At 37.7% G+C, this 15242-nt stretch overlaps 1 protein-coding gene across 1 annotated transcript in view; it reads left to right on the forward strand.

The window, feature by feature from the left end:
- LOC132561025 (mucin-2-like) overlaps window positions 1-15242 on the forward strand; it is a 22448-nt gene extending 7206 nt beyond the window's left edge. The window contains exons 2-6 of the mRNA XM_060225744.1: window positions 1114-2115; window positions 2839-3164; window positions 4056-4980; window positions 7290-13562; window positions 15049-15242. Of these exons, the coding sequence (XP_060081727.1) occupies window positions 1114-2115; window positions 2839-3164; window positions 4056-4980; window positions 7290-13562; window positions 15049-15242 (8720 nt within the window). The remainder of the gene's footprint in view (window positions 1-1113; window positions 2116-2838; window positions 3165-4055; window positions 4981-7289; window positions 13563-15048) is intronic.

A 15242-nucleotide genomic window follows, 5' to 3' on the forward strand; every position in this document is an offset into this window, starting at 1 on the left:
ACTAGGGACATTATATAGAGGTTTTACTGTCGTGATAGACTAGGGACATTATATAGAGGTTTTACTGTCGTGATAGACTAGGGACATTATATAGAGGTTTTACTGTAGTGATAGACTAGGGACATTATATAGAGGTTTTACTGTCGTGATAGACTAGGGACATTATATAGAGGTTTTACTGTAGTGATAGACTAGAGACATTATATAGAGGTTTTACTGTCGTGATAGACTAGGGACGTTATATAGAGGTTTTACTGTCGTGATAGACTAGGGACATTATATAGAGGTTTTACTGTATGGACATTATATAGAGGGGACTGTCGTGATAGACTAGGGACATTATATAGAGGTTTTACTGTTGATAGTCCTAGGGACATTCGTGATAGACGTTATATAGACTGTCGTGACATTATTATATAGAGGTTTTACTGTAGTGATAGACTAGGGACATTATATAGAGGTTTTACTGTCGTGATAGACTAGGGACATTATATAGAGGTTTTACTGTCGTGATAGACTAGGGACATTATATAGAGGTTTTACTGTAGTGATAGACTAGGGACATTATGTAGAGGTTTTACTCTTGTGATAGACTAGGGACATTATATAGAGGTTTTACTGTCGTGATAGACTAGGGACATTATATAGAGGTTTTACTGTCGTGATAGACTAGGGACATTATATAGAGGTTTTACTGTCGTGATAGACTAGGGACATTATATAGAGGTTTTACTGTTTACTAAGGACATTATATAGAGGTTTTACTGTAGACTAGGGACATTATATAGAGGTATGGGTGAGACTAGGGACATTATATAGATGTTTTACTGAAGTGATAGACTAGGGACATTATATGGAGGTTTTACTGTCGTGATAGACTAGGGACATTATATAGAGGTTTTACTGTAGTGATAGACTAGGGACATTATATAGAGGTTTTACTGTCGTGATAGACTAGGGACATTATATAGAGGTTTTACTGTCGTGATAGACTAGGGACATTATATAGAGGTTTTACTGAAGTGATAGACTAGGGACATTATATAGAGGTTTTACTGAAGTGATAGACTAGGGACATTATATAGAGGTTTTAGAAGAAAACTGGTTCCTCAGATTCGGAGACCAAAATAGCCCCGGTGGTACCTGGGTCGGCGACAAGTGGTAGTGGCGTGTCTGTCACTTCTGGAACATTTGACAATGAATCAAACCCTTCAACAGAAACAAATGATGATTCCAAATCTGGTCAGACCGATGTGGATGTTAGTTCCACAATAGGAAATGTACCAAAAACGCCATCAACTGAACGTGGAAGTGAAACTCCAGTTTCGTCTACTGATGGAAGTACAGAAACATCCCAAACCGGTTCTCCTAAAGAAAGCACATCAAAGGAATCAGCAGGGGATAGCTCAGTATCGAATTCAGATTCAAACTTAAAAGCAGTGTCGCCCAAGGACACACCACAAACAGATTCTTCCCAAGATAAGCCTACATCAGAAACTATAAAAGGTAGTGTGACATCGAACACTGTATCAGATACAGCATCATCTTCAGACACAGCACAGACAGATTCAACAACAAAATCATCTTCTGATTCTGCGGTGCTAAACACTGTTCAGAACTCAGAGACAGTACAATCTTCAGTTGAAACGCAAGTTGACACACCTCCAGGAAAACCAACAGACGATATACCATCCAGTTCAAACCCGCCAAGTGTAGATACATCCGAAAACACCGATGATGAAACGCCAGCATCAGAATCTACATCTTCTGAAAGTGCATCTAATAAAGTAGACGTTTCCACCACTGAAACAAAAGTGACTTCGTCATCGGACAACTCAAACACTGAATCGGGTGACTCGAAGACAACTTCAAGTGATAATTCTAATGAGAGTGTCAACCCACCGACATCACCCAAAGATCATTCTGGGAACTCGAAAGGCACGCCAAACCCTGATAGCACTTTGGCAAAACCGTCTGCTGATGACGATCCGCAAGAAACGACGGCTGATGCAGTAGCTGACACCACACACACACAAAACGATTCGACTGGAAATCGGGCATCGACTGAAAATTCAGACAGTAGTTCGAAGGAAGAAGAAGCAGACACACAACAAGGTAAGTTTTGCAACTGTTTAGCCAGATGCTATTAGATATTGAAATAGCAAATAATTAAGTACGATTTCATGTAGATAGTGAACCCCCGAAAATAGTGAACCATGGACTTAATTACCCCTCTTAAAGGTATAGTGAACTCTAGAATTATTATATTCAATAGTATGTAGAAAATTCGCTTCAATCAGAGGTCACGTATTCCTTCATGGCTTTATGTATTCTAATATTTTTAAATGAAGAGAAACACATTTCACAATACCTCTAATTGTCCATCTGTCCTTTAGGCATAAGGGACAGCTGTTTGTTGTACCAGACGTGAATAATATCTAGGTTTACATCCCATTAATTCCGATTTTCTCGTTTTGCTCATATCTTTTAACTCAACTTATCCGTTGGGCCAAGAATCTTGAATTGAATAAATAAGAGATCAGGGGTCATTCTATTGATTCTGGATGTAAATTTGTGAAAAGTAATCGCTTTGAACAATATTGGGGGTCACAAGGAAAAGACTTCTCGTTAATCAAGAATTTGGAAGTTGAATAAGATATAGTTGTGAAAAGTCTATCACGTGGGCGATGAAGGCCCATTGAGAGTTGTTGATTAAACCACGTTTTATAATTAATACATAGAGCATACCTTCTTTTTTGATTGATACACTTACCTGTGTGTTCATCTGTTTGCTATTGTCTCTGTATGTATTTTTGTTTTATCTTTACATGTAAATAGTTATCAAAACAACACCTAAACGCACAACACAGACACAAGAAACACCTAAACCAACAACAAAAATACCAGCAACTAAAAAACCTACAACACAGAAACAAACTACTCCAAAACCTTCGACACAGAAACAAACAACTCCGAAACCTTCTGCAAAGAAACAAACAACTCCAAATCCTTCAACAAAGAAACAAACAACTCCAAATCCTTCAACAAATAAACAAACAACTCCGAAACCTTCCGCAAAGAAACAAACAACTCCAAAACCTTCGACACAAAAACAAACAACTCCAAATCCTTCAACAAAGAAACAAACAACTCCGAAACCTTCCGCAAAGAAACAAACAACTCAAGAACCTTCGACCCAGAAACAAACAACTCCAAACCCTACAACACAGAAACAAACAACTCCAAATCCTACAACACAGAAACAAACAACTCAGAAACCTACAACACAGAAACAAACAACTCAGAAACCTACAACACAGAAACAAACAACTCCAAATCCTACAACACAGAAACAAACAACTCAAAAACCTACAACACAGAAACAAACAACTCAGAAACCTACAACACAGAAACAAACAACTCCAAAACCTACAACACAGAAACAAACAACTCCAAATCCTACAACACAGAAACAAACAACTCCAAATCCTACAACACAGAAACAAACAACTCAGAAACCTACAACACAGAAACAAACAACTCAGAAACCAACAACACAGAAACAAACAACTCAGAAACCTACAACACAGAAACAAACAACTCCAAATCCTACAACACAGAAACAAACAACTCAGAAACCTACAACACAGAAACAAACAACTCAGAAACCTACAACACAGAAACCTACAACACAGAAACAAACAACTCAAAAACCTTCGACAGAGACACAAACAACTCAGAAACCTACAACACAGAAACAAACAACTCCAAAACCTACAACACAGAAACAAACAACTCCAAATCCTACAACACAGAAACAAACAACTCAAAAACCAACAACACAGAAACAAACAACTCAAAAACCTTCGACAGAGACACAAACAACTTTAAAACCTACAACACAGAAACAAACAACTCAGAAACCTACAACACAGAAACAAACAACTCAAAAACCTACAACACAGAAACAAACAACTCAAAAACCTTCGACAGAGACACAAACAACTTTAAAACCTACAACACAGAAACAAACAACTCAGAAACCTACAACACAGAAACAAACAACTCCAAATCCTACAGCACAGAAACAAACAACTCAAAAACCTTCGACACAAAAACTAACAACTCACAAACCTACAACGCATTCACCAACAACTCCGCAACCAACATCACTGAAATCAACATCAAAACCATCAACGTCACTCAAACCTTCCTCACAAAATCCAACTGAAATAAAAACGGAAAAACAAACAACGCCATCACTTATCACGCGAAAACAAACAAAACAATTGACAACTCCCAAACACGAAAACGCAAAATCTACCACCCTGAAACCCATAGAAACCAGTCAAAAACTAACCACAGCAAAAGAACAAAAACCGACGAACTCCGCAATGACAACAAAAGCCACAGATGGCAAACAAACATCACAAAAACCAATAACTAACGTTACACCACTGGAAAATAAAAAAACGGAGATTAAAGTAACTACACCAAATCAAAAAGTAGAAAAATCAACCACACAAAACTTAGTGAAACCAGAACCTACAGCGACACGAGTTGGCACAGAACGGACCAAGCCAGTGCAGTCAACACTTAAACCAACACCTCCAAAGACAGCAACACAGAAATCAACAACATTTAGACCAAGAAATCCCAAACATAAAACAGAAAAATCAACAACTCTGAAGGTTACAATACAGAAATCAACAGGATCAACAACACAGGTACATACACTTTTCCCAGACACATCACCAAAACCAACCACACCAAATATACCGACTAACGAGCAAACGACACAGGTACATACACTTTTCCCCGAAACATTGTCAAAACAAACCGTACCATCGACCACAGAGCTTCATATACATTTCTCTGAAACAACACATACCAAAAGCGCACCACCAACACAAGAAACTTCAAACACAGTAACTGCCGATGTCAATTCAACCACAATACCACAGATTGACCTGGAAAAAGGTAATGTCCTGCACGTTTCGTCACTTTATCTTTAATAGTAATTTGATAAGAAATATGATATCGATGTTTAAAAACTGCTGAATATGCGGGAAATGCAATGTAAATAATGGCTCACAATTTTTCAGAGTATTCAAAAATAGGGTTTTCCTGATATTCTTTCGATTTCTGGAAACCCGAACATTGATATTGCTCTATTTCAATATACAAAAGGAATTATAAAATACCGTGTTATGGCAATATTAAGTTCGTTTTTCTGTGATTCAATTGATTTGAATAGTGACAAATCAAGAAAGCATTGATGATTTCGAGTACGATATACTGAAATATCGCTAGATGGGAATAAGTTTGAAAATTGGAAGTGTGCATCAAGAACCCTATTTTTGAATTCATGCATAATAACTTAATGTAGCATAAATATTGACTCTGCACGCAAGGAGGTATCCACTACTACAACACTGCATATATATATATATAATATTTAAAAAGTGCACAAACGATGAAGTTTCGAATAAGTAGGATCGCTCTCAGTATTCATCTTTAGATGCTCAGGTTTGTGCACTTATTAAAAATATTTTAAATGGGTGAAAATTACTTTACATATTATATATTGCATAACGCTTCCACAATAAGTTATTTAGCATATGAAATAGACTAACCAATGGGGGACATTACATTCCGACATTTTATTGCAAACCCAATCAAGGTTCGGGAATAAAAACAAAGGTGTTAATTTCTGTGCATTAATTTCACTTTGAGTTGACAAAAGGGAATTAACTCTATACTGACGTTTGAATTTTTCTGTATGTTATCGCCTAACATATTATAAACATTGATATCATAAAATGATCTCTTTAGATATTACATCTTAAATTGTATTCGTTTTTACCTTTTTTCGAATATGATAAGATCTCAATGACATGAGATCCAATTATTTTTTCTGTTTATCATTTTTTAGAAATCTCTAATCAGTTAGACAGTATATCAGCTTCTTGATTATCAGTGAGATATATTAATCTTTAAAAAACTGCGTAGTTTATCTTGTGTTAATACTTATTCGTCAACAACATTCCTGGTAAAACTTGTGAGATTTCGTAGATAACAAACTTATCAAACGTGCACTGAAGTATAATAGCATTAGGTAAAAAGTTATTTGTGAGCCGTTTAGTTAAATATACTCCTGTTTAAACTTCACTAACAACAATTAATGCTAAATTTGTATTAAATGTCAAGTAAAAAGACAGAACCCATCCCCCCCCCACACACACAAAACAAACAACCCAATCCACCCCATCATGTGAAAGGTGATTAAAATAAATACAATACTAAAAAAGCTCACTTCGATGGCACATTTATATACACTGGAAAAACTAGTCTCTTACAGAAACTAGTAATACGTGTATTCGTCTGAGATATGTGAAAAAATCTAATCATACAATGGCAAAAGCCAAAGACAATAAGTTGTGTCATCACAATAGGACCGCTTTTCCTCGTCGAAATATCACAAATTATTCACGCAGTGTTGCGTGAGTGCATCTGAACGAAAATGTCTTCCTTGAAAAGGAAACGTAATAATCTATGTATAGACAGGTCTTATATTTGGAAAATTAAATACTGCATAAAAGTGGAGTGTTAGATATAAGTTGACTTTTGTAAAATAACATTAAAAAAAATAACAATAATAAGCAAAAAAAAAAAAAAAAAAACCCAATAACACCCCTTTGTTTTTTTTCAATTATTTGTTCTTGACTTTCAAAAATATGCACAATATAAGAATATTATCAACTACATTAAACATTTACATTGTTATTATCTTATACCTATGTTAGGTAATTGAAAGCATAATGTATTTTGAGATTGAAAATATATTTTTCAATTCATGTGCATTTGTTTCTTAGACGTCCAGTTAAAGAAGGGAAAAAGTGATTCCCAGACAAATGATAGCCGACTATCATGTTTATCTAACTAAAGAATCATTATTTACTTTATTGTAAAAAATTGGATCAACCTGTATTAGAAAGGAAAACAAGATATCACGTTCATAGCCCAATAAGTTCATCTCAAGGTCGTGATCTTGTGTGAGACCGTGACATCTCTTTCAACGTATAATCGACACATCACTGAATTCGAACCTAATGGAAAATACGGTAATGCTGTAATCCAATCCTCAGAGGTAATGGGATCTGAATTCAGTTATGGAAGAATTTCGATTGATTGCCTTGAATTTTAAAATTTGAAAATGATTCACATCTCAAAATACATTATACGCGCCAGGAAATGGAATATATCACGTGGGTGTTTCAATATTCCAGAAACAAAACCTCAAGAGAGTGCTTCTGCCAATGAATTTTCAACACAAAATCCAACAACGCCGAAGGCTGATTCCTTAAAAACAGTATCAGCAAAACCAACAGTTAATCCTTCAACTCCTAAGCATACAATAGTTAAACCTGCAATGCCTAAATCTACAACTAAAACCGCCACAGAGAAACCAGTAACGATAAAATCTACAACATATATACCGATACAAACTAGACCTACTTCGCCTAGTTCTGTGTCAACTAGATACTCCACGCATAAACCTACAACAGTCAAACTAACAATGCCTAAGCCTTCCACTGTCAAACCTTCTATACCTAAGCCTTCCACAGTCAAGCCTACTACACCTAAGCCTTCCACCGTCAAACTTACTACACCTAAGCCTTCCACAGTCAAGCCTACTACACCTAAGCCTTCCACAGTCAAACCTACTACACCTAAGCCTTCCACAGTCAAACCTACTACACCTAAGCATTCCACAGTCAAGCCTACTACACCTAAGCCTTCCACAGTCAAGCCTACTACACCTAAACCTTCCATAGTCAAACTAACAATGCCTAAGATTTCCACAGTCAAACTAACAATGCCTAAGTCTTCTACAGTTAAACTTACTACACCTAAGCCTACAACGGTCAAACCTTCTACACCTAAGCTTACAACGGTCAAACCTTCTACACCTAAGCTTACAACGGTCAAACCTTCTACACCTAAGCTTACAACGGTCATACCTTCTACACCTAAGCCTACAACGGTCAAACCTTCTACACCTAAGCCTTCCACAGTCACACTAACATTGCCTAAGTCTTCTACAGTTAAACTTACTACACCTAAGCCTACAACGGTCAAACCTTCTACACCTAAGCTTACAACGGTCAAACCTTCTACACCTAAGCCTACAACGGTCAAACCTTCTACACCTAAGCCTACAACGGTCAAACCTTTTACACCTAAGCCTTCCACAGTCACCCTAACAATGCCAAAGATTTCCACAGTCAAACTTACCAAGCCTAAGCCTACAACATTCAATGTTAAAGCTACGTATACTATTTCTCAATATACAACGCCTAAAGCTGTAACAGTTGATTCTAAGAAGCCCAAACCTGCTGCTTTTGAACTTACAACACCGCCTACTACAATTAATAAACTTAAGGAACCTAAACATGATACATCTGTGTTAGATAATGCTGCAAACGCAACTACTATACAACGTGCCTTTTCCAAACATACAACAGTCAAACCTACAACACAAAAACCTGTAACAATATATCCTTCATCAGCTAGACCTGAACCAGGAAACTCTACAATGTCTAGAGTCACAACAGACAAACCTACAACACAAAAACCTGAAGCAATACATCCTTCATCAGCTAGACCTGAACCAGGTAACTCTACAATGTCTAGAGTCACAACAGACAAACCTACAACACAAACACTTGTAGCAATACATCCTTCATCAGCTAGACCTGAACCAGGCAACTCTACTGTGACTAGAGTCACAACAGTCAAACATACAACACAAAAACCTGTAACAATACATCTTTCATCAGCTAGACCTGAACCAGGCAACTCTACAAAGTCTGTAGTCACAACAGTCAAACCTACAACACAAAAACCTGTAGCAATACATCATACATCAGCTAGACCTGAAACAGGTTACTCCTCAATGTCTGTAGTCACAACAGTGAAACCTACAACACAAAAACCTGTAATAATACATCCTTCATCAGCTAGACCTGAACCAGGTAACTCTACAATGTCTGTAGTCACAACAGTCAAACCTACAACACAATTACCTGTAGCAATACATCCTACATCAGCTAGACCTAAAACAGGTAACTCTACAATGTCTGTAGTCACAACAGTCAAACCTACAACACAATTACCTGTAACAATACATCCTTCATCAGCTAGACCTGCACCAGGTAACTCTACAATGTCTAGAGTCACAACAGTCAAACATACAACACAATTACCTGTAACAATACATCCTTCATCAGCTAGACCTGAACCAGGTAACTCTACAATGTCTAGAGTCACAACAGTCAAACCTACAACACAAAATCCGGTAGCAATACATCCTTCATCAGCTAGGACTGAACCAGGCAACTCTACTGTGTCTAGAGTCACAACAGTCAAACATACAACACAAAAACCTGTAACAATACATCTTCCATCAGCTAGACCTGAACCAGGCAACTCTACAAAGTCTGTAGTCACAACAGTCAAACCTACAACACAAAAACCTGTAGCAATACATCCTACATCAGCTAGACCTGAACCAGGCAACTCTACTGTGTCTAGAGTCACAACAGTCAAACATACAACACAAAAACCTGTAACAATACATCTTCCATCAGCTAGACCTGAACCAGGTAACTCCACAATATCTAGAGTCACAACAGTCAAACCTACAACACAATTACCTGTAACAATACATCTTTCATCAGCTAGACCTGAACCAGGCAACTCTACAAAGTCTGGAGTCACAACAGTCAAACCTACAACACAAAAACCTGTAATAATACACCCTTCATCAGCTAGACCTGAAACAGGTAACTCCTCAATGTCTGTAGTAACAACAGTCAAACCTACAACACAATTTCCTGTAACAATACATCTTTCATCAGCTAGACCTGAACCAGGTAACTCCACAATGTCTAGAGTCACAACAGTCAAACATACAACACAAAAACCTGTAGCAATACATACTACATCAGCTAGACCTGAACCAGGCAATTCTACAATGTCTGCAGTCACAACAGTCAAACCTACAACACAAAAACCTGTAGCAATACATCCTTCATCAGATAGACCTGAAACAGGTAACTCCTTAATGTCTAGAGTCACAACAGTCAAACCTACAACACAAAAACCTGTAGCAATACATCCTACATCAGCTAGACCTGAAACAGGTAACTCCTCAATGTCTGTAGTCACAACAGTCAAACCTACAACACAATTACCTGTAACAATACATCCTTCATCAGCTAGACCTGAACCAGGTAACTCTACAATGTCTAGAGTCACAACAGTCAAACCTACAACACAATTACTTGTAGCAATACATCCTTCATCAGCTAGACCTGAACCAGGTAACTCTACAATTTCTAGAGTCACAACAGTCAAACCTACAACACAATTACCTGTAACAATACATCCTACATCAGCTACACCTGAAACAGGTAACTCCTCAATGTCTGTAGTCACAACAGTCAAACCTACAACACAATTACCTGTAACAATACATCCTTCATCAGCTAGACCTGAACCAGGTAACTCTACAAAGTCTGTAGTCACAACAGTCAAACCTAAAACACAAAAACCTGTAACAATACATCCTTCATCAGCTAGACCTGAACCAGGCAACTCTACAACAGTCAAACCTGAAACACAAAAACCTGTAACAATACATCCTTCATCAGCTGGACCTGAACCAGGTAATTCTACAATGTCTAGAGTCACAACAGACAAACTTACAACACAAAAACCTGTAGCAATACATCCTTCATCAGCTAGACCTGAACCAGGTAACTCTACAATGTCTAGAGTCACAACAGACAAACCTACAACACAAACACCTATAGCAATACATCCTTCATCAGGCAGACCTGAACCAGGTAACTCTACAATGTCTAGCGTCACAACAATCAAACCTACAACACAAAAACCTGTAACAATACATCCTTCATCAGCTAGACCTGAACCAGGTAACTCTACTGTGTCTAGAGTCACAACAGTCAAACCTACAACACAATTACCTGTAACAATACATCCTACATCAGCTAGACCTGAACCAGGTAACTCCTCAATGTCTGTAGTCACAACAGTCAAACCTACAACACAATTACCTGTAACAATACATCCTTCATCAGCTAGACCTGAACCAGGTAACTCTACAAAGTCTGTAGTCACAACAGTCAAACCTAAAACACAAAAACCTGTAACAATACATCCTTCATCAGCTAGACCTGAACCAGGCAACTCTACAACAGTCAAACCTGAAACACAAAAACCTGTAACAATACATCCTTCATCAGCTGGACCTGAACCAGGTAATTCTACAATGTCTAGAGTCATAACAGACAAACTTACAACACAAACACCTGTAGCAATACATCCTTCATCAGGTAGACCTGAACCAGGTAACTCTACAATGTCTAGCGTCACAACAATCAAACCTACAACACAAAAACCTGTAGCAATACATCCTTCATCAGCTAGACCTGAACCAGGTAATTCTACAATGTCTAGAGTCACAACAGTCAAACCTACTACACACAAACCTGTAGCAAGGAACTATTCCTCACCTACAATAAAAATATTTAGTCCAACACCAGGAATAGCTATACTTCAAAACACGACACTCGCGTCAGGTACGAATAAAAACACGACGGCCGGATCGTCAACTTTTCTACACTCGACACGTTCAACATTCCTTCCAGCAGAGAATTCAACAACGGTACAGTTCACGCTTGTAACAGATAGCACTGACTCCCCGAAGACAAAAGTCCCTGCGATGTCAACAACTACGGCAGCAGATACGTCCACAACGGCAGAGTTCACACTTGTAACAGATAGCACTGACTCCCCAAAGACAAAAGTCCCAGCGATGTCAACAACTACGGCAGCAGATACGTCCACAACGGCAGAGTTCACACTTGTAACAGATAGCACTGACTCCCCGAAGACAAAAGTCCCAGCGATGTCAACAACTACGGCAGCAGATACGTCCACAACGGCAGAGTTCACACTTGAAACAGATGGCACTTACTCCCCGAAAACCAAAGCCCGTGAGATGCCAGCATCTACGCCGGCAGATACGTCCACAACGGCAGAGTTCACACTTGTAACAGATAGCACTGACTCCCCGAAGACAAAAGTCCCAGCGATGTCAACAACTACGGCAGCAGATACGTCAACAACGGCAGAGTTCACACTTGAAACAGATGGCACTGACTCCCCGAAGACAAAAGTCCCAGCGATGTCAACAACTACGGCAGCAGATACGTCCACAACGGCAGAGTTCACACTTGTAACAGATAGCACTGACTCCCCGAAGACAAAAGTCCCAGCGATGTCAACAACTACGGCAGCAGATACGTCCACAACGGCAGAGTTCACACTTGAAACAGATGGCACTGACTCCCCGAAAACCATAGCCCCAGCGATGTCAACAACTACGGCAGCAGATACGTCAACAACGGCAGAGTTCACACTTGAAACAGATGGCACTTACTCCCCGAAAACCAGAGCCCCAGAGATGCCAGCATCTACGCCGGCAGATATGTCCACAACGGCAGAGTTCACACTTGTAACAGATGGCACTTACTCCCCGAAAACCAGAGCCCCAGAGATGCCAGCATCTACGCCGGCAGATACGTCCACAACGGCAGAGTTCACACTTGTAACAGATAGCACTGACACCCCGAAGACAAAAGTCCCAGCGATGTCAACAACTACGCCGGCAGATATGTCCACAACGGCAGAGTTCACACTTGAAACGGATGGTACTGAATCACCCACGACAAATGTCCCTGCTTTGTCTACAATAGCAGAGAAGTTAACAACGGCACAATTTACAGTCAAAACAGACCGAACGAAAAACCCTACAACTACAGCAAAGTCGTCTATAGATCGAACAAGTACCTCAATATCTTCTTCGCAAAATTTATTTAAACCAACAGGCACAACCCAGATCAGAACCAAAGTCGATGACCACGTAACCACACCACATCAACCAACCTCACAAAAACGTACAACTCAACAACACCAACACACAACTTCACAACAACGTTCAACTCAACAACACCAACACACAACTTCACAAAAACGTACAACTCAACAACACCAACACGCAACTTCACAACAACGTACAACTCACGAACACCAACACACAATCTCACAAAAACACCAACATACAACACAATTTACGACTCCGCAACATGAGCATAAATCTTCACAACGTACTACTCAGCAGCATCGACATAGAAATTCACAACATACGACTCCACAACACCGACATCGAACATCGGAACAAAGTACAACTCCACCACACACAACTTCAGAACAACGTACACTTCCACCACAACCTCGCACAACTTCAAAACAATTTTCTACGGCATCTAGCACAGACTATGACCATCCAGCACAATCACAGCCTGTTACATCGTCCATCACGAAACCACACGACCATACAACCAAATCACCATTGTTACAAGTGATTCCTTCTACTACTATTCCATATGATGAAATTGATCTCGAAGAAGGTAATTTAAGCAATAACATGATGACTGATTAATTTAAATCCAAAATAAATATGCTTTCATTTGCACCCATAAATCTACTCTGATTACTAGATACTTTAAACCAACAAATATTAGTGAAATTTCATTCAGTAAATCTCATATATCATTGGAATAAAAATCCCCATGAACGTATCTCCATAACACACCAATCAAAAAGAATAAGTATCACGAAAATAGTTAGCCGTGAAATAGTATAGGGGTTTAACAATTAATAGCCGCGATAATAAAATGGTTTGCAGTATACAGACAAACCCAAATTTCATTCTCTTTTTATTTATTGTTATACTGTGGCATATTTATGTGTATGTAATTTCGAAAATGGGACGTCATATTTTTATTTTTTTTTTGTTGACATTTTTTTTTTTAATTTTATAACCATTAACCATCTTCATGAAGTATATAAGGTAAAATGTTTCTTCTGGAAAACCTTACAATTTCACTACATATTGCGAAATATTTCACGATTTGAAAAAAAGCAAATATACAAGCTGGGTTTTTTTTCTTATCCAGAAAGTTAAAAGTCATTTATAATTCATTTGTTAATGATTGATTCACTTTTGAAAACATAGTTTTAAAAAATACCCGGATTTCTCCATTTCGCTTTATAATGGCGCAATTATTCTTATTTTCCACTTTCAGTAGAAGGTATTTGAAATATGAAAACACAAAGTTCAAATTTAGTGTGAGTTATTGATTGCGAAAATAATTTAAGATTTCTTATCTTTCATATATATCATATCCAAAAACTCATCGAAAAAGTGAACTCCTGTATTTCCATGCTTATCTTTAAAGTTATCGTAGATATATATATTGTATATAGTATACGTTTGGGTTTAATCAGATAATGAATTTTTTTTTATCAATTTCAAACGAAATTGTACCCTGCATCAGCGAATTAATTAAAAGTATATTGCAAACCTATGCCATAAAAAAAATTTCCACTTTGCTTGCTTTATCTGAATGATAAAATAGATTTATTGAAAATGTTCTTAGTAAATAATAATGCTTTTATATTGATATATTGATAAAAGCTATAATTTATCAGCATTATTTTCTGTCATCGACCGTTGTATATCTATTACAGCTTACTGGTGAAACTTTGTTTTAATTTAAGAAGTAACATGGGATAGTTAAGTGTAGATAACTGTTTTAGTTTTGTACATTCTATTTGTTTATCTGATGTATTTCGATTTTTGTAGGTTACAAAATCTGTATGTTGAATCAATGGTCTGTTTGTTTTTCTGAAATAGTCAATCTTAAAATCCAAATAGTTAAACTTTTGGAAACCTGTTAGTGAAAATGAACGAAAACTTGTTCAACATTTTAAAGCAATAACACGTGTAACTCGATATTACAATAAGTACAATCAGGTTTTTGAAAATTGAAGTTTCTGATTTCTCTGAATGATAATTTTAAATAGTGTATGCGTTTTTTTTTTTTGTTACAGATTTGCCGGATAATTACAACGCCCCATTTGTAAATCACCCTACTATTGTGTCAACGGCCTTAATTGCTGCTCTCTCCTTCGGAGTCCTCTTTTTCTTTGCTGTAACAGCGATAGTGGGGAAGAGGTGTTACGATGGCTGGCAGCGACGCCATTACTCCAGAGTTGATTATTTGATTAATGGAATATATAATTAG

This window comes from Ylistrum balloti, unplaced genomic scaffold (assembly GCF_031769215.1).
Source record: "Ylistrum balloti isolate Yb309-2 unplaced genomic scaffold, AGI_CSIRO_Ybal_v1 Utg371138, whole genome shotgun sequence".
Classification (NCBI taxonomy): Eukaryota; Metazoa; Mollusca; class Bivalvia; order Pectinida; family Pectinidae; genus Ylistrum; species Ylistrum balloti.